The sequence below is a fragment of the Cervus canadensis genome, chromosome 4 (genome assembly GCF_019320065.1).
Source record: "Cervus canadensis isolate Bull #8, Minnesota chromosome 4, ASM1932006v1, whole genome shotgun sequence".
Classification (NCBI taxonomy): Eukaryota; Metazoa; Chordata; class Mammalia; order Artiodactyla; family Cervidae; genus Cervus; species Cervus canadensis.
In genome coordinates, this window is record NC_057389.1 from 28,973,634 (window position 1) to 29,001,592 (window position 27,959).

General features: G+C 38.1%; 1 protein-coding gene across 1 annotated transcript in view; it reads right to left on the reverse strand.

The window, feature by feature from the left end:
* The window catches only part of MSH3 (mutS homolog 3), a 155,331-nt gene that overhangs the window by 5,722 nt on the left and 121,650 nt on the right, over positions 1–27,959 (reverse strand). Inside the window, exons 22-23 of the mRNA XM_043467515.1 lie at positions 11,494–11,680; positions 7,638–7,767 (exon numbers count right to left, since the gene is read on the reverse strand). Of these exons, the coding sequence (XP_043323450.1) occupies positions 7,638–7,767; positions 11,494–11,680 (317 nt within the window). The remainder of the gene's footprint in view (positions 1–7,637; positions 7,768–11,493; positions 11,681–27,959) is intronic.

A 27,959-nucleotide genomic window follows, 5' to 3' on the forward strand; every position in this document is an offset into this window, starting at 1 on the left:
GGATGGCATCACCGACTCACTGGGCATGAGTTTGGGTAAACTCCAGGAGTTGGTGATGATATGCTGTGGTTCATGGGGTCGCAAAGAGTTGGACACTACTGAGCAACTGAACTGAACTGAAGTACAGTAATACAAAGACAATGCTGTGAAGGTATTCAGAATGTGCCACATTGGCATGCAGACTCTCTTGAGCTGAAGACAGTGAAGGTCCAAAAGGCTCAGGAAGATCTTTCTATCTCCCCCTTCAATGGCCTAAAAGAATTTAGATGGGTAGAGGGGTGCTGGCTCGGAGACAGACTATTACCAGAGAGAACTTTTATCAGAATGACCTATGCATATGGCAAGACAAGCAATCTAATTACCAAATATCTGTTTTTCCCATTTTCCCATCAATTACCCTCCTCCTCTTTGAAGCCCCAGTCTCCTATCCCATTCCTTAGCTCAGGACGGTAGAGAAGCCTCAACTGCCTCACTGGCCCTCATATTCTTCTGGGGCCCCTGTAGGTACATAATTAAATTTGCTTTTCTCCAGTTAATCTGCCTTATATTAATGTGGTTATTAGATCAGCCAAAGAACCAAGAACAAATTCTTCCTCCCCAACAGCTGCATACAGTATAATCTTCGATAAATCTAAAGCAGTTCAGGATTATGCAGCTTTTATTACAAACTTCAACGTAATTGCACTCTACTGCTAAAATGGCCAAGACGACCAGATTCACAGTGACTTCTGAAACCCTAGTATACTTATTATAAGTTTATCAGGAGCTTTTCTCACAACATTATTTCATTTGATAAATGTGTAAGCTTTACTCTTTCATCAGCTAAAAGCTAAAAAGCCCAAAGGCTGAACACAACAGAGAAAAAAGGATAATGGAAATTTCTTTAATCTCCTCTAAGAATTCAGCAACAGACAATAATACCTCTCTAAGGGTGGGTGCTAGAGGTGGGAGGTGAAAAGAATGCTGACACTCTCAGAATACATAGACCAAAACTCACATTGCAAAGCACCAAGAATATCCTTTACCTCCAAAGAAAACTAAAGGAACACAAAGAACAGGTGACGAAGTGGGTGGGAAAAGACTAGGAAGGAAGCATGTAGAAACCAGTGCTTGCTAACCTGGATAGTTTTTTGTTACCCTTCAATTGCTCCCAAGACCCAAAGCGAAGTGAACAGCAGTGGGGTATCAAAAAAGTGAACTTTCTTCATTTTATAATAGCCAGGACATGGAAGCAACCTAGATGCCCATCAGCAGATGAATGGATAAGGAAGCTGTGGTACATATACACCATGGAATATTACTCAGCCGTTAAAAAGAATTCATTTGAATCAGTCCTAATGAGATGGATGAAACTGGAGCCCATTATACAGAGTGAAGTAAGCCAGAAAGATAAAGAACATTACAGCATACTAACACATATATATGGAATTTAGAAAGATGGTAACGATAACCCTATATGCAAAACAGAAAAAGAGACACAGAAATACAGAACAGACTTTTGAACTCTGTGGGAGAAGGTGAGGGTGGGATGTTTCAAAAGAACAGCATGTATACTATCTATGGTGAAACAGATCACCAGCCCAGGTGGGATGCATGAGACAAGTGCTCGGGCCTGGTGCACTGGGAAGACCCAGAGGAATCGGGTGGAGAGGGAGGTGGGAGGGGGGATCGGGATTGGGAATACATGTAAATCTATGGCTGATTCATATCAATGTATGACAAAACCCACTGAAATGTTGTGAAGTAATTAGCCTCCAACTAATAAAAAAAAATAATAATATGAAAAAAAAAAAAAAAGACAAATACAGACTTTATCACTTCAACTGGATTAGTCCTAACTGATGTTTTCACCTCCAGCCTCACCTCTATAATCCAGACTTTACAATGACCTTTCTAAAAATGAGATTAATTCATTTGTCAGTCCATCTGCCCATTCATTATCCACCCATCTATCCATCCACCCTTTACTGAAAGCCTGCTACAATATTGTATAGTAATTAGACTCCAATTAAAATAACTAAATTTAAAGAAAACAAAAAAACACAAATAGACAAAAGTAACCTATGGTTTTAAAGTCCATTTGAGGGAAGAAGAGGGGGTTTGTGCCTCAGAAGGGGCACAGGCTGGCTTTTGAAATGTACATAGGATTATATTTGTCGATCTGGGAGGTTGCTGTATCACTCTGTGCATATTCAACTATGTAGTTATTAGCATATTTTTCTCTAAGCATGTTGTGCTTTAATAAAAAATTTTTTATAAAAAAAAAATGGAAAGCCTGCTAAATGCCACAAACTCCCCTCATTTAAACACTGCTTTGCTGACAGCTTTTTTCTTTTGCTTTATATACACATAATATATATAATATGTAGTATATATAATATAGCTAGCTAAAGATGCTTCTTAAATATAAAATATAGCTAAATTATATCTGTTGCCCCAAAAGACTCATTAACACATCTCAGGACAAACAACTGCTGAATTTATCATCATATGTAGTCTCTACTTTAGCAATGATTATGGAAGTTCTTGGTGGCCCTAGTGGTAAAGAACCTGCCTGCCAATGCAAGAGACATAAGAGATGTAGGTTTGACCCCTGATGGGAAGATCCCCTGGAGGAGGAAACGGCGACACACTCCAATGTTCTTGCCTGGAGAATCCCATGGACAGAGGAGCCTGGCAGGCTACAGTCCATGGGGTCACAAATAGTCAGACACGACTGAAGTGACTTTAGCACACAGCATGGTAGTTCTTAGAGCAGCATCAAGGTAAATAATGTGACCACTCTTCCATAATCACCTGAAGGAGCTGTATTATAGTTAGGTTCTACCTCGAGACTATCTTTCACCACTCTTCCATGGGAAGGAGAGGGAAGAAATGGGAGAAGGGACAGAGAAAGAGAGGACAGGGCGTGTATATGTGTGTGTCTGTGTATAAGATGGAAAGGTGGAGGCAGAAAGAGCCAGGTCAGAGAGCAGATGGTAAACACAACCCATGTCTTTAGGCCTCAAATAAAAGCTCATGGTGAGGACTCTCCTTATAAGCTATGATCATTTCTTAAATGGATATTATTGAAAAGGTTATCTGACACTGCTTAGAGTCAGTGAAAGCAATCATTCAAGTTTCTCCTTGTTACAGGGAAACTTAGCACAACTGTCTTAAAGCAAAACTTCTCCAGGCGGTTATTAAACAGATGTGTGCTGATCAAATAGTTTCTGAAGTTCACTTTCAGGAGGGATTCCTAAAATTTATTAGACACGGATGAGATCAGGTGACTTGTCCAAGATCTTATGGACTGGAAGACACTAAAACACAGGTTTGTCACCTCTGGTCCACTGATTTATCTACCACCCCAAGGGAAAGAGATAAACATAGAGTCTTGAAAGTCACCCAAAAGGCCTTTGGGGAATTTACTGATGACCAATCGACTCTAATTTAGACAGAAAAGGGATTAGGTCAGCGGCAAAGGATGAAGCCTAGATACAGTCAGGGGTAACACTGGACATGAGCAGGCAATGGAGCAATGCTTCAAGTTTCTGAGAGAAAATGACTCTCAACCTAAAATTCTAGCCCTAGCTAAACTACAAATCCAGTGTGAAGGTACAATGGAGACATTTCCATTCATGCAGAGTCTTAAAAATTTTATCTCCTTTAATTGATATTATTAGCAGCTTCTCCAAAATCTATTACACTTCTAAGAAAACCCTGATTTATAAAGGGATTAATTCCCTGAGAAACGCTGGACTGGATGAAGCACAAGCTGCAATCAATATTGTTGGGAGAATTATCAATAACCTCAGATATGCAGATGACACCACCCTTATGGCAGAGAACGATGAAGAACTAAAGAGCCTCTTGATGAAAGTGAAAGAGGAGAGTGGAAAAGTTGGCTTAAAACTCAACATTCAGAAAACTAAGATCATGGCATCTGGTCCCATCACTTCATGGCAAATAGATGGGGAAACAGTGAAACAGTGACAGACTATTTTCTGGGCTCCAAAATCACTGCAGATGGTGACTGCAGCCTTGAAATGAAAAGACACTTGCTCCTTGGAAAAAAAGTTATGACCAACCTAGACAGCATATTAAAAAGCAGAGACATTAACAGCAAAGGTCCATCCAGTCAAAGCTATGGTTTTTCCAGTAGTCATGTATGGATGTGAGAGTTGGACTATAAAGAAAACTGAGCACCAAAGAATTGATGCTTTTGAACTATGGTTTCAGAGAAGACTCTTAAGAGTCCCTTGGACTTCAAGGAGATCCAACCAGTCCATCCTAAAGGAAATCAGTCCTGAATATTCATTGGAAGGACTGATGCTGAAGCTGAAACTCCAGTACTTTGGCCACCTGATGCAAAGAGCTGACTCATTTGAAAAGACTCTGATGCTGGGAAAGATTGAAGGCAGGAGGAGAAGGGGACGACAGAGGATGAGATGGTTGGATGGCATCACCGAATCGATAGACATGAGTTTGAGTAAACTCCAGGAGTTGGTGATGGACAGGGAGACCTGGCATGCTGCAGTCCATGGGATCGCAAAGGGTCGGACACGACTGAGCGTCTGAACTGAACTGAACTAACTCCCTGACCATTTAACTCAGGGGATGGTGTCCTTATGTCTACTTCCAAATGTTGATTCCAGTTAGTCTAGGCTGTTCAAAGTTATCCTTGCCATTCTCACGTCTAGAAAGTGGTTTACGAATGAGCATGGACACTGATTCACTTTGCTGTGCAGCAGAAACTATCACAACACTGTAGAAGCAACTACTGTGGTTGTTTAGTCACTAAGTCCTTGTGTCCAACTCTTTCGTGACCTCATAGACTGAAGCCCACCAGGCTCCTCTGTCCATGGGACTTCCCATGTCCATGGGATTTCTCCAGGCAAGAATTCTGGAGTAGGTTGCCATTTCCTCCTGCAGGAGATCTTCCAGACCCAGGGATGGAACCTGCATCTCCTCCATTTCCTGCATTGCAGGCGGATTCTTTATCACTGAGCCACCATATTCCAAAAAAAATTAATTAAAAAAAAAGAATGAGCATGTGAATCAATTCTGAAAATAAGACTGGACATTGATGAGATGCTAGTGGGCATCTAAGAAAAGTTCCGCTGCTCCTAAGAAAGAGTCACAGGAAATGCTCGTCCTTTTTCTTCCTTTGGACATTATCAATTCTGGATGTGATGTCCAAAAGAACTGCAGCCATCTTGCTACTAGTGTGATGATGAAGTTAGCAGAGCAGGAAGACAAAGCCTGGAGAACTGCAAAGAAGAGAACCTGAAGCCCACCCTTCCTGAAGTTCCCGTAACACAAGATTATATTTATCCTCATTGTCTGAGCCAGAGTGAGTCCAAGCATTCTGTTACTTGCAAGCAAATGAACAGAAGACAGGTTAAGAGACATCCCAGAATGACAGCAAGGCAGGTCTCAGGACAACAGCTGAGGTCTAGGGAGAAACCAGTTCAGATGAGCAGAAAGACATAGGGCTCCAGGAGGAACAACCCCAGTAAGAAAAACTCATGTGAAAACTGTCTAGAGAGGATAGATTCAACAAGAGACTCAAAACAATGAAATGAAAGAATAAAAACAATTAACTATGACCTTGGAGAAAAAAGTTGTAAAAGAAAGAAAACATACTTGTCTCCATATGTGCCTCATGAGTAAGCAATACCTACTGGCAATAACAGTGAACACAATGAATGAGAATGAAATAAGAAAAATGTGAAACTATTACACTAGGAGGAAAGGCAAAGGGAGGACTGAAGACCCTCGTTTAACACAAGCAGTCAGTAACATTGTCAGGTTGGTGAACCAAGAGAAAGAAAAATAAGCACAGTATTTAGAACCAGGGAAGAGACGGATGAAAGAGCCAAAAACAGTTGCCTTGGGATTGGAGGGAGGAGGGGCCGTGGAGGAAAAGAATGGAAGAGGGGACCACTGCTGTTAGCACAAGTCTTTAGCATTCTTTAGTTTTCCTAAAATTCTATTCATGAATAAAAATTTAAATCAATAGACTAAAAAGTCAAAACACTTAAGATGTAAGGGTCTGGGTTAGCAGTTAGTTCACATCACACGCTTACCACTGACCCTCTCCTGTTGGTGAAATCTGTTTTGTTTATCCCATGGAGTTTTAGCTTATAAGCTCCTCCTGTCACTTTGGATGCAGATGAATAGATGTGAAACTGTTTCCATGAGAGAATTTATGGTGTGTTTTTAGGATTGCATGGTGGTGAAAGGCAAGGATTGCTTAACATTATATTTATCTCAGGTCCACTGCTTTGTTTTATTTGGGCCAGTTGCCTGATTTCTTTTTCAGGCCCATCCTTACTCATTACTTTTCCAAAATAAAATCTGGACTACGAAGTATCTTGGATAATGGATTTTCCATTGTAGCACACCAACTGTATAAACCATCACTGGCCCACAGGCTGGTGGCTTAAAAAAAATTACTACTGAGCATGGGGAAAAATGCTAAAATCTACTACATTACTAACAGCACTTGAATTTTTTTATTGGCTAATGACGTTCTTTTTTCATGAAATGTTTCATTGCTGTGACATGAGTAGTAAGTGGAAGGCTAAGAAAAAAATACTGTAACTCTCACATAGCAGTTCTAACAGAGATGAAAAGAACCTGCAGGCAGAGGGCATGGATTCTAGGTTCAAGTCAGCTCCCACCCAAGGTGCCTGACATGGGGGACCCAATTTACCTGAGATTCACTTTCCTTGTCAAATTAAGATAAAACATATGTCCAGTATAGAATATTAGGGATAGCACTTTGCCGACAAAGGTCCGTATAGTCACAACTATGGTTTTTCCAGTAGTTATGCATGGATGTGAGAGTTGGGGCTATAAAGAAGACTGAGTGCTGAAGAACTGATGCTTTCAAACTGTGGTGCTGCAGAAGACTCCTGAGAGTCCCTTGGACAGCAAGGAGATCAAACTAGTCAATCCTAAAGGAAACCAACCCTGAATATTCATTGGAAGGACTGATGCTAAAGCTGAAGCTCCAATAATTTGGCCACATGATGCGAAGAGCCCACTCATTGGAAAAGACCCTGATGCTGAGAAAGATTGAGGACAAAATGAGAAGTGGGCAAAAGAGGGTGAGATGGTTGGATGGCATCGTCGACTCAATGGACACGAGTTTGAGCAAACACCAGGAGATGGTGAAGGACAGGGAAGCCTTGTGTGCTGCAGTCCATGGGGTCATAAAGAGTCAGACACAACTGACTGACTGAACAGCAAGTATAAAATATTGCTCTTAGTAAGTAATTCATGTTAAATCATATTTTGGGAAATATATTGGGTATTTTTCAAAGATGACTAATATACTTGACTGTTAAGGCATCTTTCCTGAGATGGACCTAGGAATAAAATCTAAATGTTCCCCCTCACGCCACCTTCTTCTTGAAAAAAAATGAGATAAAGAGGGCTAGAGAAGGACTCAGAGATGGCGAGGAGAAATGCAAACTCTGTTTGACCTTAAGCTTAGAGAAAATGATGTTGGACAAATGTCAACTACGATCAACATTCGCAGCTTTTATTATTAATAAGCAGTAACTTCATGTTCCTATGAACTTTGAGTTACTCATCACAAAAACCAACAGAATGAAACTTGTACTTACTGCAAGAACAATTCATACCTGCATCCTGTTTGCTTTCATCCTCGTTGACCAAAAATCCCATGTGATAATTCCCCACCTGTTGTGAGTAACTTTTTTCTAGCTCACAAACTGGTGGATAATGGGTAACAAACAGGGTTAAGGATTTCACCTAAAGCAGTGAGACATAATGAAGGTTATTTTATTTTTAAATTTAAAATTTTCTCCAACTTTATTTCAAAAAATTTCAAACCTTCATAAAAGCTGCAGGAAAAGTACAATGAACATTCATATATTCTTTATCTAGACAGCCATTTGTTAATATTTTGCTGTATTTCCCCTTCCTTCCTTCCTTCCTCCTCTAGACACACACACATGAACACACATGTTTTTTTTCCTGAACCATTTAAGAACTGCAGACATCATGAAACTTTATCCTTAGATACTTAAGATTCTATCTTCTGAGAACAAAAACATTCTCCTCCATAACCGGAATAAAGTTATTATGCTCAAGAAGTTTAACATTGATATATCACTATTTGGGCTTCTCTGGTGGCTCAAAGGGTAAAGAATCTGCCTGTAATGTAGGAGACCCAGGTAGAATCCCTGTGTCGGAAAGATGCCGGGGAGAAGGGTATGGCAACCCACTCCAGTATTCTTGCCTGAAGAATTCCATGGACAGAGGAGCCTGGTGGGCTACAGTTCATGGGGTCACAAACAATCAGACACAACTAAAGTGACTAACACTTTCACTATCATTATTTACTAATTATGTAGTCTGTGAATTTCTCTTACTGTCCCAATAATGTTCTTTAGAAATTTCTTTTTTTTTTAAATATATTTATTTATTTGGCTGTGCTGGGTCTTAGTTGCGGCATGTGGTATCTAGTTCCCGAACCATGGATTGAACCCAGGCCCCCTGTATTGGAAGTCTCAGCCACTGGATCACCAGGGAAGTCCCTAGAAACCTCTTTATATTAAAAAAAAAGAATCAAGACTCATGTAGTACACCTGGTCACATTTAGTCCCCATTAATCTAGAAGACTTATCCAGATTTCTCTTTTTTTTACTTTTATGTCTTTAAAATTTTTGAAGTATCCAAGATAGTTGTTTTGCATGATCTCTCTCAATTTGAATTCACCTGATTGTTTTCTCCTGATTAAATTCATATCAAAATTTAATGCCAGGAATATTACATATACATGTAGGTGACATAATCTTTCCAATATATCACATGAAGAGGCATATGGTGTCAATCTTATCTATTATTGGGGGTGCTAAATCTGATTATTTGGTTTAAGTGTGCGCCTATTCTTCACTGTACTGACACCTTTCTTCTTAATTAATAAATAACTTGTGGGGTGACACTTTGAAACTGTGTGAATATCATTTTCTCCAACAATCTTACCATCTATTGATCATCACTGCTGGAATCAGTCATTATTGTCACAGTTGATAAGTGTCAATTTAGAAAACAGCCTTCTCTATTTATTAGCTGGCATTTTGTAATGTAGAGCTTTCCCTTCTTCCCACCCTACCCTCACCATTTTAAAATTTACTTTTGTGTTGTTACTATCAGTATGGACTTGTGGATTACTTAATTAGCATTGTTTTAAAGCACACGTTCTATGTGTTCTAGAAATCCTTGTTTTAGGGTAAGTTAACATCAAATCTTGGTCTAAAATTAGCAGAAAAGGGTAATCAAATTAAAGAACTCCAGTTTTGATTCATCTGCCATTTGCCTTATTAAAAGTCAGAACATATGTCTTCTGTCTAAAAACAAGTACAAATAAACTTATTAAGGCAGGGTTTCTTTGACAAGTTGCTCTTAAAATCTGTCCTGAAGTATCTTAGGAGCAGCTGGCTCCCTGGAGCCCCTTGCCTTAGCTGACAGGCATTTCTAGCTGGAAGATCTAAGGGTTTGGGCTACACCACTGCCGTCATCAAGGCCACACTCAGCTTACAGCAGCAACACAGAGCCTCCCTGGTTCCTCCTCTCTTCCCCATTCTAGCAATCAATAGACATCATGAAAAATATAGATTTTCATCCATAAAAAGGTTAGGAACTCTTGTTCCTGAAGAATCCTCTTCAATGACTTTCCTCCAAGATAAATTTTACCTAAAACTAACACTTTCTTCACCAACATTTATAATATCCAAAAACTGCTATAGAGGCAATGAAAACAGAAGTGACAAATTTAATTCTGTCATAATTTCTTCCTGAAGGTTCTAAAATAACTCTCTGGAATTTTGACAAACTGCTTCTGGCAGACAGACTCCAACGTGGCCCCAGCGATCTTCACTTCTTGTTGTTCATGCTCTGGAGGACCCTCTTCCCACACTGAAGAGCGCTGGCCCTGTGTTCTCAACAACATGATGGCGAAACCAAATGCTCTCATGCTTCTACCTTGGCCTCTTGGAATGCCTCCCTCTGGGGGGAGCCAGACGCCCCTCTGTAAGGATGCTCAAGCAGCCCATGGAGAGGCCCACAGGGTAAGGAATTGAGGGCCCTGGCCAATCGCCTCACCAACTTGCCAACCATGGGACTGAGCCACACTATAAGAGGGTCCTCTAGCTCTGGCTGACAGCTTGACTGCAACCTCAGCAGAGGCCCGGAGCCAAACCACCCAGGCCAGCCGCTCCCGATTTCCTCACCTCCAGACACACCAAGAGATCATGAATGACTATTGCTGTTTTAAGCCACTAAGTTTAGGGGTAATGTGTTATGTGGTCATAGTAACTGATACACTGCTACAGAGTAGATACAATTAAATTCAAAGTTGATAAATTCAGCTCTGTCATAATTTGCTCCTGAAGGCTCCAAAAAAAGGATATCTGAAATAATTTTTTATTAAATGAAAAATTCTTTAAGTTCTATAGAGCGTTACAATTTTCAAAAGTTTCACACACATGATTTCATATGACCCCATAACATCCCCTTTTCTTCCTACCCTTATAACGGCTCTCCCCATTCCCTCTCCCCACTGGTAACCAAGAGTTTGTTCTCTGTATCTGTGAGGCTGCTTCTCTTTTGTTATATTCACTAGTGTGCTGTATTTTTTGATTCTACATAAAAAGTGATATCCTATGGCATTTGTCCTTCTCTGTCTGACCTATTTCACTTAGCGTAACGCCCATCTACGATGCTTAAAATGGCAAAATTTCATTCTTTTTTACAGCTAAGTAGTATTCTTAACTGAATGTTTAAAAAATGCATTTTGGAGGCAGATATAGGACTTTATTGAATCCATGATATATAGTTTCTATAATGATTATAGAAAAGTTCCTGAGTTACACCTTTTTGTGAATACAGAATTTCTTTTTTAAAAGAAAATATTTATCTTAAAACAAAATATATCATCACTAAGTATGTAATGGGGAGAGTTTGATGAAAGTGACAGGGATAGAAAGTTTGACATAAGTAAAATTGTACACTGAGATGCTTAGGAACAAACTCTGAAAAAAAAAAAAAAAGGACACACACTGAAGGAGAGAAGTTACTAAAATAGACTCAAGAAGATCAGCTCAAAGGCCTTATATGGAGATCTTCCAGGATATTGCTGAAAAAAAGTATTTCACAAGGCAAAAATGGTACTATCTTTTATCTGTGCAGGTAGATGGCCCTTGATCTTAATTTAGTTTGCCAAGGATAGTAAGATACAGTTTCCAGGTGGAAATATTGCCAAGGAGGCCTTTCTCCTACTGACCAGGTTTATTCTACTTCAGCTAAAAAAAGGAAGACATATCAAAGAACTCAACATTATTTAGTGGCAATCTACCTGAGTTCCATGTATAGCATCTGAATGATCAATTGCAGGAATAGGATCAACTATAACAAAGATAGTGTTGAATATTTAGAAACAAATCAGCGTACAAAAAAGGTATGCAAGATACTTACATCTCTAATGAAATGTTCAAGTGTAGCATAAGCAATGGCGATTCCATCATGGGTGCTCGTCCCCCTTCCCAATTCATCCAAGATAACCAGAGACTGCGGTGTTGCTTTTCTTATTATTTCTGCTGTGTCAGTCAGTTCTTCCATAAATGTACTCTGTCCTTTATATATGTTATCCGCAGCCCCCATCCTATAGACAAAATGACAATATCTTGATTTTCCTTCATTATTAGGATGCCAGACATTATTTTCTGAACAATCATTATAAAAGATTTCCATGAGTCTATGTCCTTTGAGCCAAAAACAGCTGAAATTACATTAAACAAACCAAAAAGATGTTGTATGTAAACTGTGTCTAACATCAAACGGCACTTTATAGAAACATTCTGGAGAGAATCCAACGTATTGGACAGAGTTCTTGAAAAGCAGGGGAACCTCCGACTAAGCCATTTTCTGACTAGTCATTTCAAACCAAAGTTTTGGTATTTACAGGGCAAAACAATACTTGTCCGTATTGCTGTGTTTAAAATCCATGAGTAATAGTATACTGTACAGTCAAAGGCTTTTTCCAGTATTTCCTTAAGATTCCACACTGATTTTACAAATTAAAGGACCACACTAAAATAAGATAAAACTATTTTTTATTTGAACTAAAATTATAGAAGTTTAATAGCCTCAGACACCTAATACAGGTTTCTAAAGTGGACTTCATGGAATAGAAGTGCTTAAGAGATATCAAGAAACAGGTTCAAAGGATTTAAGAGTTCTTTCCTGTAAGACTTCTTAGAGCCTTTAATATTCTACTATACATTATGCATTTCTTACAGCGTCTCTAGTACATAGCATTTCAGACTCATTTAACCACGGACCCTTGAAACTTCCCCTGGAGTTTCAAGGTCTACAATAATGGTCTATAGAACACATTTCGGAAAATGTACAAAAGAAACTGGGGGGCGGGGGTGAAATTAGGCATATGCACTCCAGGCAACTCAGTCAGCAGCAAAACCTAAAATTGACTCTGACCCACTAGCCAGCTTTGTAAATGCTGTAACTATTAATATTTTCTCAGCAAAATACCTTCATCAATTCAGCTTTTCTACAAAAGTTCACGTGTGACCCACAGCAGGATAATATATCTCTTATTTCTGGAGGAACTCTTGGTGAAACCAAGGCTTCATCAATCTGTGACTGGAGCCCTGCAGTGGGCAGGAGACAGAGTGTAATCCCCCCCACGCAAGACTGGTGGAGCCCTAGGAGAACTGCTCTAGTGGCATTTAGAAACTATAATTAATTACATCTCTGATGGAGGTGATACGGGTTTACTCAAAGTGCTGCTGATTTTATCCATTTTCAAATCAGTAACCACAAAACGTAATTTCTGAAATGTTGCTAACTTAGGAGCATTCTGATTACTTTATCAAAGTTCAAATTCTATTATTTACTTCAATTTCAAAGTTCACTTTACCAATAAATTCCCTACCATAAAGCAAGAAGATTAAACTTTCCTATCTCTGCAACCACACCGAATTCTTCAGAATATTAATGTTTGATCCTCACTTAATGATATTTTATTTTCTTCCTGACTGTGAACTGATGAAACGAACATATATTTGGCTGACAATGAAACAGCTCTGATAAGGGCAAATGTCTGGGAGGGGGTGGTCTTTGATTCAAGAACTAGAATAACAAGCAAGCATGGGATAATATTTTAATGCAATGGTTTACGTATAAAGCACTTCTTAGAAATACTACAGAAACAGAACGGTTTCACTGGAACTGCAGGAACTGTAGCATGCTCTTGGGAAAGATATTACAAGGTGAGATTTCAAATCAGGAGGGAAGAGTGAATGACCAATCAATAAAAAAAAAAAAAGAAAAAGATGGTAGTTAATTGGTTGCTTCAGGAAAAAAAAATCAACAAAGATGTGTCCTTACTCAAATCATATTCTAAAATAAATTTATACAAATTTAAGAGTTGAATGTAAAAACAGAAACCATAAACATAACAAACAGTCTAGATATAATCTCTAGACAGATAGGTGGGTGGCTTTATATATTGATCTGTGCGTGCATGCTCAGTCGTGTCCGACTCTTTGCGACCCAATGAACTGTAGCCTTCCAGGCTCCTCTGTCCATGGAATTTTCCAGGCAAAAATACTGGAGCAGCTTGCCACTTCCCATTCCAAAGGATCTTCCTGACCCAGGGATCGAACTTGTGTCTCTTGCATCCTGCATTGGCAGGTGGATTCTTTACCACTAGCGCCACCTGGGAAACCTACATGGCATCAAAACATGTGAAACAAATCCCACGGTACCAGCATGTCTCACAGTATTACAGGGTTTCTGTCCTTGAGGAGGTTGGGCCAGGTTTGGGTGGATCTTGGATGTATTTTTATTAAACAATGGTCTCAACTCTACTATAAGACCAGTGGTTTTCAAATATTTTTTTACCTGTTAAATCCTTTGTTCACATGAAATTTTATAAAGAAACTCACTTCGCAGATGAGATAAAAGGGACACTGATGTGGCCAAGAACCCAGCACCATGAGGCTCACTTTCCTACGCAGAGGGGGCTCTGTGGGAATCTTAACACCCTGTAGAACAGTCTGAAGGCCACTGCATTATTAGCAGCCAACACATTTTCTTTCACAATTCCATTTTTCCACAGCACCTGATGATAAAGTAGCAATGCTGCTCAGCAGACAATGAAGAAATGCTGGCAATTAAATAGTCACTGGGATCATTGGGGAAGTATGTGTTTGTCACTGTGGCAACTGTTTATTGATAAAAATATTTTCTATTAACTTCTCCTAAGAAATTTAAGAGGTTCCTCTTCTTAAGAAATTAATTTTTCCCATAAACTTCAGCAATATAATAACTTTGTAAGATTCTGATGGACAAAGAATTTTATCACTAAACACATTTTCCTTTTAGTCTTGGTTACTAGGAAACAATTGAATAACATCTTAAAATAATAGCAAACAGCAACTGTGACTTTATCTAATGTTTCTATGCTAATTTCTCCTTGATCTTTGAATACTATTTTACTTTCTTATTATCCTGCTCTGTTGTATATATCCCAGTAAACTGCCTAAAATAAGTTTTTAAAACAAGGAAGGGTTTAGCATCCTTAACAAAAAGTCTCTAATTTTCTATCACTCTAACAAGCATTTACAAGACATCCTATGGGACAATGATTCTGAATTTTTTCAAATGTAAAAATATATTAGAGATTTAAGAAATTTCAGAACATATGTCATTGTTATCAATTATGCCTGTAATTGTATTCATATGCAGTGAAAAATGGAAAATACACTCTTTAGGTTTCAGCTCAGAGTTAGTTTGCTCTGAGTAGACAGGTTACAGATATGTGATTAAGAAAAAAAAATCACTCTGATATTTTTAGGAGTGGAGGCTCACTAATCTTTCTAATCCTCTACCCCCTCCTCGTCTATAACCCTTATATAGGTCAACAAAGCTTAATAAAGCATTAATGGAGAAAAGAAATTACTACTTTTTTTGAATCAGTTTCTAAAGTCAAGAATACTTTTATGAAAATATGAACAAGGGTTTGTTTTTATGAAGTCTTGATATTCTGAAATAACATTCTAGATGTTTCTAAATTATAGCAAATGGGTGGGCCTCTGTCCATTCAAAACACAATCTCTGGGCCTTATGAAAGGAAAATGCTAGCATGAGAGAAATACTGCAATTAACAGGGGAGAAAAAAGATTCTTTATATTGAAAGGAAGTAACTGGAGCTTAAATATCAAAATTGCTAAATAGAGGCAAAGACTATTTATATGCATCAGGATTTTGTGACATATTTTAAGTGGTTTTAAAATAATATATAAATGTATATTATTTTACATGTGTATATATATGGCTTTCCAGGTAGTTCAGTGGTAAAGAATTCACCTGCCAATGCAGCAGACTCAGGTTCAGTCCCTGGGTTGGGAAGGTTCCCTGGAGAAGGAAACGACAACCCACTCCTTGCCCAAGAAATCCCATGGACAGAGGCATCTGATGGGTTACGGTCCACGGTGTCGCAAAAGAGGTGGACACGATTTAGCGACTAAATAACAACAGCATGCATACACACACACATAAAACTAAAATTTACCACTGTGGCATTTTTAGGCATATAATTCAGTGGTATTGAGCACATTCACAATGCTGTCCAGTCATCACTACTATCCATCGGCAGAACTTTTTCATGATCTCAAAATAACTCATTAACAACTAACTCCCCAATCTCCCCTTCACTCAGCTTGTCTCTGCAAATTTACCTCTTCGAGCTTCTCAGATAAGTGAAATCACACTCTATTTGCCCTCTGTTTTGCACAGAAGGGCTTTTATATTAGTTCATTTTGCCTTCTTTTTGAAACTGAAGATGTTCTACTCACTTCACTTTGCTAAAAACTTTGCAGAATTCTGTATAGTAATGGTGTCCTCGCTTGTTTTTTCTTGCAAATTATATAAATTTTACAAAAGGAAGATAATCTCCTGAATAGCAAAAGACTCTGATTTTTAAGAAGGATGGTCTAAGGGAAAAATAAGTTAAAGTCTAAGAAGAGAAAAGGCTGAAAATGATTACCAAATATTGAAAACTGTGTATACATAGTATGGTACTTAAAAGGTATAAAGAAATGTGAAGTAGTAGATTTGTATCACATTTAAGTAAACATAAACATTAACCCAGCAATGGAATGAAATCACAAATAATTTACCACTATACATGTGCACTTTTTAAAAGCCTGGAAGGTCATATACCTAAAGAACAATGGCTTTCAGGTCGTGGAATTATAGATGATCTAAATTTTTTTCCTTTTTGAGCTTTTCTATCATTTTAAATTTGCAATGAACAAGCTTCACAGTGTCATCAGAAAAACACATGTTAATTTAAAAAATCACAATACATTAAAATACTTTGTACTCTACTGATAGATTTAAAACACTTTACATTCTACCGTATCATTTCTTTAAGACAAGGCAAAATGATTGTAATTACCAAGAAAAGTAACCAGCTTTCTTCTACCAATGAGATTATTATAATAGAAAAGAAAAAGATTTCTCTAGTTTACCCGTCTCTACTAACAGCTGCAATCAGATCACACTATGGTATTTAAAGTCAATTTATAACAACTATGACAGTGAACTGCAAATATAACCAAGCACAAAACCACTAGAGCAATCTTTCTGGGTCGATGGAAACATGCTGAGAATCAAGGCAGCAATCCAGGAATGCCAGACTTTTATGGGCTCACATGAAACCACAATCACCAGAACCACCTACAAAGCACACGCAGGCCACGTAAGAAGGGCACAGGTGTTTTCCTATCAAAAGAAACTCACAGTGTGCTGACTGGGCAAATCATTTCCCAAAACATCTACTAGTCTACTCAGGGGGATGGTCCCAAGAAATTCAAAGGAAAATAGTTTACTATTTCTTAACTATTTTCTGCGAAAAAACACAAATAATTAAAGCCATCAAAGGAAGGATAAGATTAATCAGTCATGAGGGCAAAAACTAACCATATTAATTAATAAGTATTAGTTAATAAGAGGGGAATCCGACACAATCAAAGGAGGCATTGTTATAATGGTTATGAGCTCGAGCAAATCACAATCTGATTTCCCTTCTGTAAAACGTCCAGCATTGAGACTGAATAGTAGCTCCTAAACCTGGATATGTTTCTGAATCACTTGCAGAGGTTCTTTTTTAAAGAATATTTTATTTTAAAAAATTTTAAGTGTAGAGGGCTTCCCCAAGTGGCTCAGTGGTAAGGAATCCACCTGCAGCGCAGGACACATGGAGATGGGGGTTCAATCCCTGAGTTGGGAAGATCCCCTGGAGGGCGAAATGGCAGTATTTCCCAGTATTCTCGCCTGGGAAATCCCACGGACAGAGGAGTCTGGCGGACTACAGTCCATGGGGTCACAAAAGAGTCAGACACAACGGAGCGACTAAACAACAATAAATAGCTGATTCACAATGCTGTGTTCGTTTCAGGTGTACAACACAATGATATATGTGTGTTTGTGTGTATTCTTTTTCAGATTCTTTTCACTTACAGGTTATCACTAAATATTTTCTAGGATTCTCTGTACTATACAGTAGGTCCTTGTTGGTCATCTATTTTATATATAGTGGTATGTAAATGTTAATCCCAACCTCCAAATTTATCCCCTCTTCCTTTCCCTTTTGGTAACCATAAATGTGCTTTTTATGTCTGCAGGTCTGTTTCTGTTTTGTAAACAAGTTCAATTGTATGTTTTGTTTTAGACTCTAATATAAACAATATCATATGATATTCTTCTTTCTCTATCTGGCTTACTTCACTGAGCATGATAATCTCTAGGTCCATCCCTATTGCTGCAAATGGCACTATTTCATTCTTTTCTATGGCTGAGTAATATTCCATTGTGCACATACATCTTTATCCAGTCATCTGCCAATGGACATTTAGGTTGCTTCCACATCTTGGCTATGTAAACAGTGCTGCTATGAACACTGGGGTGCATCTATCTTTCTGAATTATACCTTTGTCCAGACATACACCCAGGAGGGGGATTGCTGGATCATATGGCAATGCTACTTTTTAGTTTTTTACAGAACTCATATTGTTCCCCATACTGGCAGTGCCAATTTACATCCCACCAACCGTGTAGGAGGGTTCCCTTATTTCCAACACCCTCTTCAGCATTTATTATTAGTAGACTTTTTGATGATGGCCCTTCTGACTGGAGTGAGGTGATACCTCATTGTAGTTTTGATCTGTATTTCTCTAATAATTAGCAAGACCAAGAATTTTTTCATGTGCCTGTTGGCCATCTCTATGTTTTCTTTGGAGAAATGTCTATAGATTCAATGTAATCCCTATCAAATTACCAACTGCATTTTTCACAGAACTGGAACAAAAATTTTTTTTTAATTTTATGGAAATACTAAAGATTCCAAATAGCCAAAGCAATCTTGAAAAAGAAAAATGGAGCTGGAAGAATCAGGCTACCTGGCTTTAAATTATAGTACAAAGCTATAGTAATCAAAATAGTATGGTACTGGCACCAAAAACAGATACATAATCAATGGAACACAGTAGGAAGCTCAGAAATAAACCCATGCACCTACTATGGTCAACTAATCTATGACAAAGGAAGCAAGAATACACAATGGAGAAAAGACAGTCTCTTCAATAAGCTGTGCTGGGGAAATTGGACCATTATATTTAAAACAATTGAAAAGACTGAAATTGGAACATTTTCTAATACCATATCAGTCATATCCAACTCTTTGGGACCCCAAGGACTGTAGCCTACCAGGCTCCTCCGTCTATGGGATTTTCCAGGCAAGAATACTGGAGTGGGTTGCCATTTCCTTCTCCAGGGGATCTTCCAGACCCAGGGATTGAAGCCAGGTCTCCCGCATTGTAGGCAGACCCTTTACTGTCTGAGCCACCAGGAAGTCCAGTACCGTATATGAAAATAAACTCAAAATGGTGAAAGATCTAAATGCAGAACCAAATACTACAAAACTCCTAGAGGGAAACATAGGCAGAACATTCTTTGACATAAACTGAAGCAATATCTTTTTAGATACATCTCTTAGAGTAACGAAAATAAAACCAAAAATAAACAAATGGGACCTAGAAACTTAAAAGCTTTTGCACAACAAAGGAAACTGTAAGCAAAATGAAAAGACAACCTATAGAATACAAGAAAATATTTGCACATGATGTGATTGACAAGGGATAAATTTCCAAAATATACAAATAGCTCATATAGCTCAGTAAAAAACAAAAACAAACAAACAAAAAAAACAAAGGTACACAATTAAAGAAGGAGAAGACCTAAGCAGGGGTTCTTAATTACAGAGTCCAAAAATCTCCTTCATCATACTGGTAACACTTGAATCTCCAGGGAATCTACATTTCAGGGACATTCCTGGAATCTGCACTTAAAACTAAACCAAATCAAACCCTCAGGTGACTCTGAAGCATTAAATTCATACAACCACTTCCCATCAAAAAGATGAAGTGAGATATCTCCTGCTGGGCAGATAAAGCTATAGGAGCTAAATAAACCAGAGAGACACTCATAAGGTAACATTTCTAATGCCAATAAAATTCTCAACAGCCCACTCATTTAGTAAAATATAATGTGGTTTTTAGTGCTAGTATTTACTACCAACTAGACAAACACTCCAGTGTTCTTGCCTGGAGAATCCCAGGGATGGCGGAGCCTGGTGGGCTGCCGTCTATGGGGTCGCACGGAGTCAGACACGACTGAAGCGACTTAGCAGCAGCAGACAAACACATACTGACTCAAGATGTTTTCTTTCTATTCAACAAGGATATATATATTTTAATAAAGTATAAATACTCCACAGTAGGTACTCAATCAATATGTCCTGAATTAAACTAAATTGGGCAAAAATAAGATCTACAGTGATACAGCAAAATAAACAGAAAACAGCATTTGTAGTTAGAACACAGAATCGGTTTCTGGCTTTGAGTCAGTTCAGTTCAGTCGCTCAGTCATGTCCGACTCTTTGCGACCTCATGGACTGCAGCTCACCAGGCTTCCCTGTCCATCACCAACTCCCAAAACATGCTCAAACTCATGCCCATCGAGTTGGTGATGCCATCCAACCATCTTATCCTCTGTCGTCCCCTTCTCCTGCCTTTGATCTTTCCCAGCATCAGGGTCTTTTCAAATGAGTCAGTTTTTCGCATCAGGTAGACAAAGTATTGAACTTTCAGCTTCAGCATCAGTCCTTCCAATGACTATTCAGGACTGATTTCCTCTAGGATGGGCTGGTTTGACTCCTCGAAGTCCAAGGGACTCTCAAGAGTCTTCTCCAACACCACAGTTCAAAAGCATCAATTCTTCAGTGCTCAGCTTTCCTCGTCGTACAACTCTCACATCCATACATGACCACTGGAAAAACCACAGCTTTGACTAGATAGACCTTTGTCGGCAAAGTGTGTGTCTCTGCTTTTTAATATGCTGCCTAGGTTTGTCAGTATGAAACGACTTTCATTAACAAAGTACAATCTCATCTTTTCATCTGTAAGAATGAGTAATAGAAATCCTGGCCTTACTCAAATTTTGTGAAATTTAACTAAAAAAAAAAATAATGTGAAATTACTTCAAAATTGTAAACACTGTAACAATTTTTGTAAATCACTGTTTCTTAAAACTAAGCCACATGAAGAAAAAAGTTGCAACACACTCTAGAGTATCTGAAACAGAAAAAATGAACGAATGTAAATGAAAGTTATTTTGCCTTAGACAATGTAAAAGTCAAATGTGAAACTTACTGGAAGAGTTTGATAAGTAAAACAAGCATGTGTGTGCATGGGGTCGCAAAGAGTCAGACATGACTGAGCGACTGAACAGAACTAAACTGAAATGATGGCACTTACACAGATAGAAATGTTACTTTCCTTTGGATTTAAATTGCATGTTAAGTTAGTGAAAAATGGATAAGCAAATCTGGTACTTCCTATTATTTTCAAGAGGAATGACATTTTTCTTCCACACTTAACTACACAGAAACTGCTGTTGTTTAGAACGACATCTTCATGTACATGTTCCTTGAATACTTCATCTCTCCTTCAATACAGGATAGTAAAGCTTTTAATTTTTTGATTTCAGAGCCAACTGATATACAGAAATCAATTCTTTGTACTTAGCTTCTCCAAGCCTTTCTTTCTTCACCTGTAACATGGGAAGAAAGGCCTGGAGAAGCTGAGTACCTTGCCCAGTAACGCAGAGCTACTACAGTAGCTAACATCCTGACAGATGTCTCAAAGGGAAGCTCCACTCAGTGACAAGAAATCACAGTCACTGCTAATTAGGAGGAGTGCTCCCCTAGCTCTGGGCCAGCATCCTTGGATTCCTCACTGGATAAACTACAGTGATGATCAATCAGTATCCATGAAGTCATGAGATGCAAAGAAGAGAAAAAAAAAGTTGTCTAATGTTAATTTCCAAGACTTGAATATCAGCTAATTTTCTGCAAAAACTGTCTTCTTCCTTGACAGGTACAGATATTGACATCCATCCTTTAAAAAGAATCATGGTAGAACTATTTATATAATAGTTACAGACTGATGAAAAGTTTGACAGTTTCAAAGTGTTTTATTCCCTGAAAACATCAATCAATGGCACATTATAGTAAGATGACTTCCCTGGTGGTCCAGTGGTAAAGAATCCACCTGCCAATACAGGGAAAATGGGTTTGATCCCTTGGTCCAGAAAGATCTCACATGCTGTGGAGCAACTAAGCCTGTGTGCCACAACTACTGAGCCCCACAACTATTGAGCCCGAGCCCAAGAGCCTGGTTACTCTGCAACAAGAGAAGGCATCACAATGAGAAGGACACGCACTGCAGTAGAGAGAAGCCCCTACTTGCCACAACTAGAGAAAGCTCACGCACAGCAATGAAGCCCCAGCACAACCAATAATTATAATAAATAATTTTTTTTAAATAGAATGTTACAGTAAGAGACTCCTTAGTGAAAGCTCCATCCAGGCAAGCTCTCAGCCAAATTCTTGTACTTTTAACTCCAGGTACATTTCAAACAGAAAGGGGGAGAATGAGGCTGGAGAATATAGGCTGCACGCTAAGATACCAAGATAAAAGTCCAGATCTTTCTGACATCTACATGCCTTCCAATTTACATCCCACTGAGAGCTAGCAGTTACTCAGCCCAACCCCTGCACTTTGTAGATGACGAAATCAAGACCCAGTGAGGACGGTGGCCTATCTGAGATGACAGCATACTTAACAGCAGAGTAGGATTTGAATTTACCTCTCCCATCAAGGTTAGGCACTTTCCCACTACACCCATGTACCAAAAAGTAGTATATGATGAGAATTTTTTTTTTTAAAGGAACAGAGAAAGTGCTAGAATAGAAAGAAATTATTTCTGGCCAGATGGGGAAGGCTTTAAGGAGGCAGTAGCATTTTGGGGGCCTTGAAGGCTGAGTAGTGCAATCAATGAAGATGAGTGAGAGACAGGAAAAGAAACAGGAACATTCTGTATCACAAAACAGTTTAAAAAGCGATTATCCTTGACACTCAAACTGTGAAGAGTTTTATGTTATTAATCTATAACAAAGGAGGCAAGAGTATACAAAGAAGATAGTCTCTTCAATAAGCGGTGCTGGGAAAACCGGATAGTTACATATAAAAGAATTAAATTAGAATATTCTCTAATACCACACACAAAAATGAACTCAAAATGGATGAAAGACCTAAATGTAAAACTGGATACTATAAAACTCTTAGAGGAGAATATAGGCAGAATACTTTCTGACATAAATCACAGCAAGATCTTTTCTGATCTACCTCCTAGAGTAACGAAAATAAAAACAAAAATAAACAAATGGGACCTAGTGAAACTTAAAGGCTTTTGCACAGCAAAGGAAACCATCGACAAAACAAAAAGAAAACCCACAGAATGGGAGAATATACTTGCAAAGTGACCAATAAGGGTTAATTTCCAAAATATACAAGCAGTTCATACAATTCAATAACAAAAAACAAACAACACAAGTGAAAAATGGGCAGAAGACCTAAATAGACATTCTCCAAAGAAGATATACAGATAGCCAACAGGCACATGAACAGATGGTCAAAACTGTTAGAGAAATACAAATCAAAACTATGAGGTACCACCTCACACCAGTCAGAATGGCCACCATAAAAAAGTCTACAGAAGACAAATGCTGGAGAGGTTATGGAGAAAAGGGAATCCTCCTACACTGTTGGTGGGAATGTGAACTGATACAGTCACTATGGGGAACAGTATGAAGGTTCCTTAAAAAACTAAAAATAGAACTACCATATGATCCAGCAATCCCAATCATGGCCAAGTATCTAGAGAAAATAATTCCAAAAGATACATGCACACCAATGTTCACTGCAGAACTATTTACGATAGCCAAGATGTGGAAGCGACCTAAATGTCCATCACTGGAGGAATGGATAAAGAAGATGTAGTATATATATATACAATGAAATGTTACTCCACCATAAAAAAGAACAAAATAACGCCATTTATAGCAATGTGAATGAACCCAGAGAGTCATACTGAGTGACGTAAGTCAGACAAAGACAAATATCATATGATATCATTTTTATGCGGAATCTAAAGAAATAGTACAAACGATCCTATTTATAAAACAGAAGTTGAGTCACAAATGTAGAAAACAAACGTGTCGTTACGGGGTAGGGGGGAGGGTGGGATAAACTGGAAGATCAGGACTGACATATACACACTCATACATAGAATAGATAACCTATTAAGAACCTAGTGCATAGCACGGGGAACTCTATTCAATACTATGAAATGACCTGTATGGGAATAGAATCTAAAAAAGCATAGATACATATGTATGTATAACTGACTCACTTTGCTGAAGAGCAGAAATTAGTATAACACTATAAGTCAACTATACGCCAATAAAAAATTAATGAAAAAAAGAGTAAGAAAAAACTTTGATTATTTTTTTTAAAAAGCAGTTATACAAAATGTCCTTCTTTAACTCACTGTTTCAGAATCAGGAAGAAAGGAGACAGAAGACAGAAGTGACAGAAAACAACATTCAAATGCCATTAATGTTTCCTTCAATCATTAACAATATATCTGATGATTATGTTATGTGAAAAACACATTTATAGTGATTCTCACTGAAAATAAACTAAAGACTGGCAGAAAAGACTTCGTACAACCAAAGCTTCAAGAAAGATCCATAAAGAGAATCTTCAAAAATGATACAAATGAACTTATTACAAAACAGGATAGACTCACAGACCCAGAAAACAAATTTATGGTTACCAAAGGGGAAGAGGTGGTGGGGATTAATAACGGCAGATAGTCAAACACACAGATATACATATATATCTATATACAGAGATAGATGTAAAAAAAAACTGTATCACTTTGCTGTACATGTGAAACACTGAAAATCAACTATACTTCAATAAAAAGAAAGATCACAAAGAATCAGGTAGGAAAAGAAGAACAGTCATCAGGTCAGGATCTAGGCCCCTGGGAAAGGCCACAGAAGAGAAAAGGGATCCTTCCTGGGGAGTGATCAGGTCAAGCCACATACTCGGAGCCCCAACCCTGGAGTACAATACCAGGAAGACAAGTCCCGTGAGCTCCTTAGAAAGCCAATGGGACAAACAGGAAGGCCTAAAGAAACCTAGCAACATAAATAAACCCCAAGGTAGCCACAAATCAAAACCCTACAATAAATAAACAAAAATTAGAGAAAGGAACACAAGCATAACACTAAATAAGAATCATCAAACCAAAGGTAGGTAAAATAATAAAAGAACAAACTACAAAACCAATCAGAAAGCAATTAACAAAACAGCAATGACAATAAGCACATGTGCGTGTGTGCTCAGTCGCATCAATAGTGTCTGACTCTTTGTGATTCTATGGACTGTAGCCCGTCAGGCTCCTCTGTCCATGGGATTCTCTAGGCAAGAGTATCACAGTGAGCTGTCATGCCCTCCTCCAGGGATCAAACTTGAGTCTTCTGTGTCTGCTGCGATGCAGGTGGATTCTTAACCCACTGAGTCACCTGGGAAGCCCTAGTAAGTATATACCTACCAATAATCGCTTTAAATGTCAATGAACTAAATGCTCCAGTCAAAACACATAGTGTGGCTAATGAGATTTTTAAAGTAAGGATTCATCTATTTGCTGCCTACAGAAGACTTGCTTCAGAGATAAAGAGACACACATTGAACGTGAGGGTGAGAAAGAGATATTTCACACAAATGAAAACAAGAGAGTGGAGGTAGCAATATTTATATCAGACTAAACAGACTGAAACAAGGTCTATAGTAACAAAAGACAAAAAATGGGCATTATACAATGACAAAGAAATCAATATAAGAAGAAGCTATAACACTCATTAATATTTATGTACCTAATACAATACAGTGGTGTTGAAGAAGATGTTTCCCAGTCCCTTAGACTGCAGTCAATCCTAAAGGAAATCAACCCTGAATATTCATTGGAAGGACTGATGCTGAAGCTAAAACTCCAATACTTTGGCTACTTGATGCGAAGAACTGACTCACTGGAAAAGACCCTGATGCTGGTAAAGACTGAAGACGGGAGGAGAAGGGGATGACAGAGGATGAGATGGCTGGATGGCATTACCTACTCAATGGACATGAGTTTGAGCAAGCTCCGGGAGATGGTGGAGGAAAGATAAGACTGTCCTCTGGGCTGTGGGTTTCCCTTGGGTTACACAGATACACAGGGTTCCAGCACTTCCTGGGAATCTTCCTGCTTTGCATTTGACTGACTCTCCTCCTTAGAAATTTAGAAGGCACCAACTGTATCTTCCCCTTTCTCCTTCCCAATAAGTTTATATTATTTATATTTTTTTAAAAAATACAAACACCCACTACAATATTGTAAAGTAATTAGCCTCTAATAAAAATAAATGAAAAAAAATAAATAAATAAACACACACACCCCCACTTTTGGTTTCTATCAAAAAATCCATCCACTACATGAACAACAAGGATCTACTCTATAGCACATGGAACTCTGCTCAATGTTATGTGGCAGCCTGGATGGGAGGGGAGTTTGGAAGAGAATGGATACATGTATATGTATGGCTGAATTCCTTTGCTGTGGCCACCTAAAACCATCACAACATTTTGTTAATCAGCTACACCCCAATACAAAATAAAGTTTTAAAAAATTCATCCATTACAAAGTCATTTGGCTTAAAATGCAAAAACTCCTAAGATCGGCAACGGGACCACACCTATCAATAATTACCTTAAGTGTAAATGGGTTGAATGCCCCAACCAAAAGACAAAGATTGGCTGAATGGATACAAAAACAAGACCCCCATATATACTGTCTACAAGAGACCCACCTCAAAACAAGAGACACATACAGACTAAAAGTGAAGGGCTGGAAAAAAATATTTCATGCAAATGGAGACCAAAAGAAAGCAGGAGTCGCAATACTCATATCAGATAAAATAGACTTTCAAATAAAAGCTGTGAAAAGAGACAAAGAAGGACACTACATAATGATCAAAGGATCAATCCAAGAAGAAGATATAACAATTATAAATATATATGCACCCAACATAGGAGCACCGCAATATGTACGGCAAACACTAACGAGTATGAAAGAGAAATTAATAGTAACACAATAAGTAGTGGGAGACTTTAATACCCCACTCACAAACTTATGGATAGATCAACTAAACAGAAAATTAACAAGGAAACACAAACCTTAAAGGACACAATGGACCAGCTAGACCTAATTGATATCTATAGGACATTTCACCCAAAAACAATCAACTTCACCTTTTTCTCAAGTGCACACAGAACCTTCTCCAGAATAGATCACATCCTGGGCCATAAATCTGGTCTTGGAAAATTAAAAAAAAACTAAAATCATTCCAGTCATCTTTTCTGACCACAGTGCAGTAGGATTAGATCTCAATTACAGGAAAAAAAATGTTAAAAATTCAAACATATGGAGGCTAAATAACACGCTTCTGAATAACCAACAAATCATAGAAGAAATCAAAAAAGAAATCAAAATATGTATAGAAATGAATGAAAATGAAAACCACAACAACCCAAAACCTATGGGACACTGTAAAAGCAGTGCTTAAGGAAGGTTTCATAGCATACAGCTTACATCAGAAACAAGAAAAAAGCCAAATAAAAAACGCTAACTCTACACCTAAAGGCAATTAGAGAAGGAAGAAATGAAGAGAACCCCAAGGGTTAGCAGAAAGGAAAGAAATCTTAAAAATCAGGCAGAAAATAAATGCAATAGAAAACTTAAAGAGACCATAGCAAAAATCAACCAAAGCAAAAAGCTGGTTTTGAAAAAATAAACAAAATTGACCCAAACCATTAGCCAGACTCATTAAGAAACAAAGAGAGAAGAACCAAATTAACAGAATTAGAAATGAAAATGGAGAGATCACAACAGACAACACTGAAATACAAAGGATCATAAGAGACTACTACCAGCAGCTCTATACCAATAAAATGGACAACTTGGATGAAATGGGCAAATTCTTAGAAAAGTATAACTTTCCAAAACTGAACCAGGAAGAAATAGAAGATCTTAACAGACCCATCACAAGCAAGGAAATCAAAACTGTAATAAAAAATCTTCCAGCAAACAAAAGCCCAGGACCAGATGGCTTCACAGCTGAATTCTACCAAAAATTTAGAGAAGAGCTAACACCTATCTTACTCAAACTCTTCCAGAAAATTGCAGATGAAGGTAAGCTTCCAAACTCATTCTATGAGGCCACCATCACCCTCATTCCAAAACCAGACAAAGATGCCACAAAAAAAGAAAACTACAGGCCAATATCACTGATGAACATAGATGCAAAAATCCTTAACAAAATTCTAGCAAACAGTATCCAACAACATATT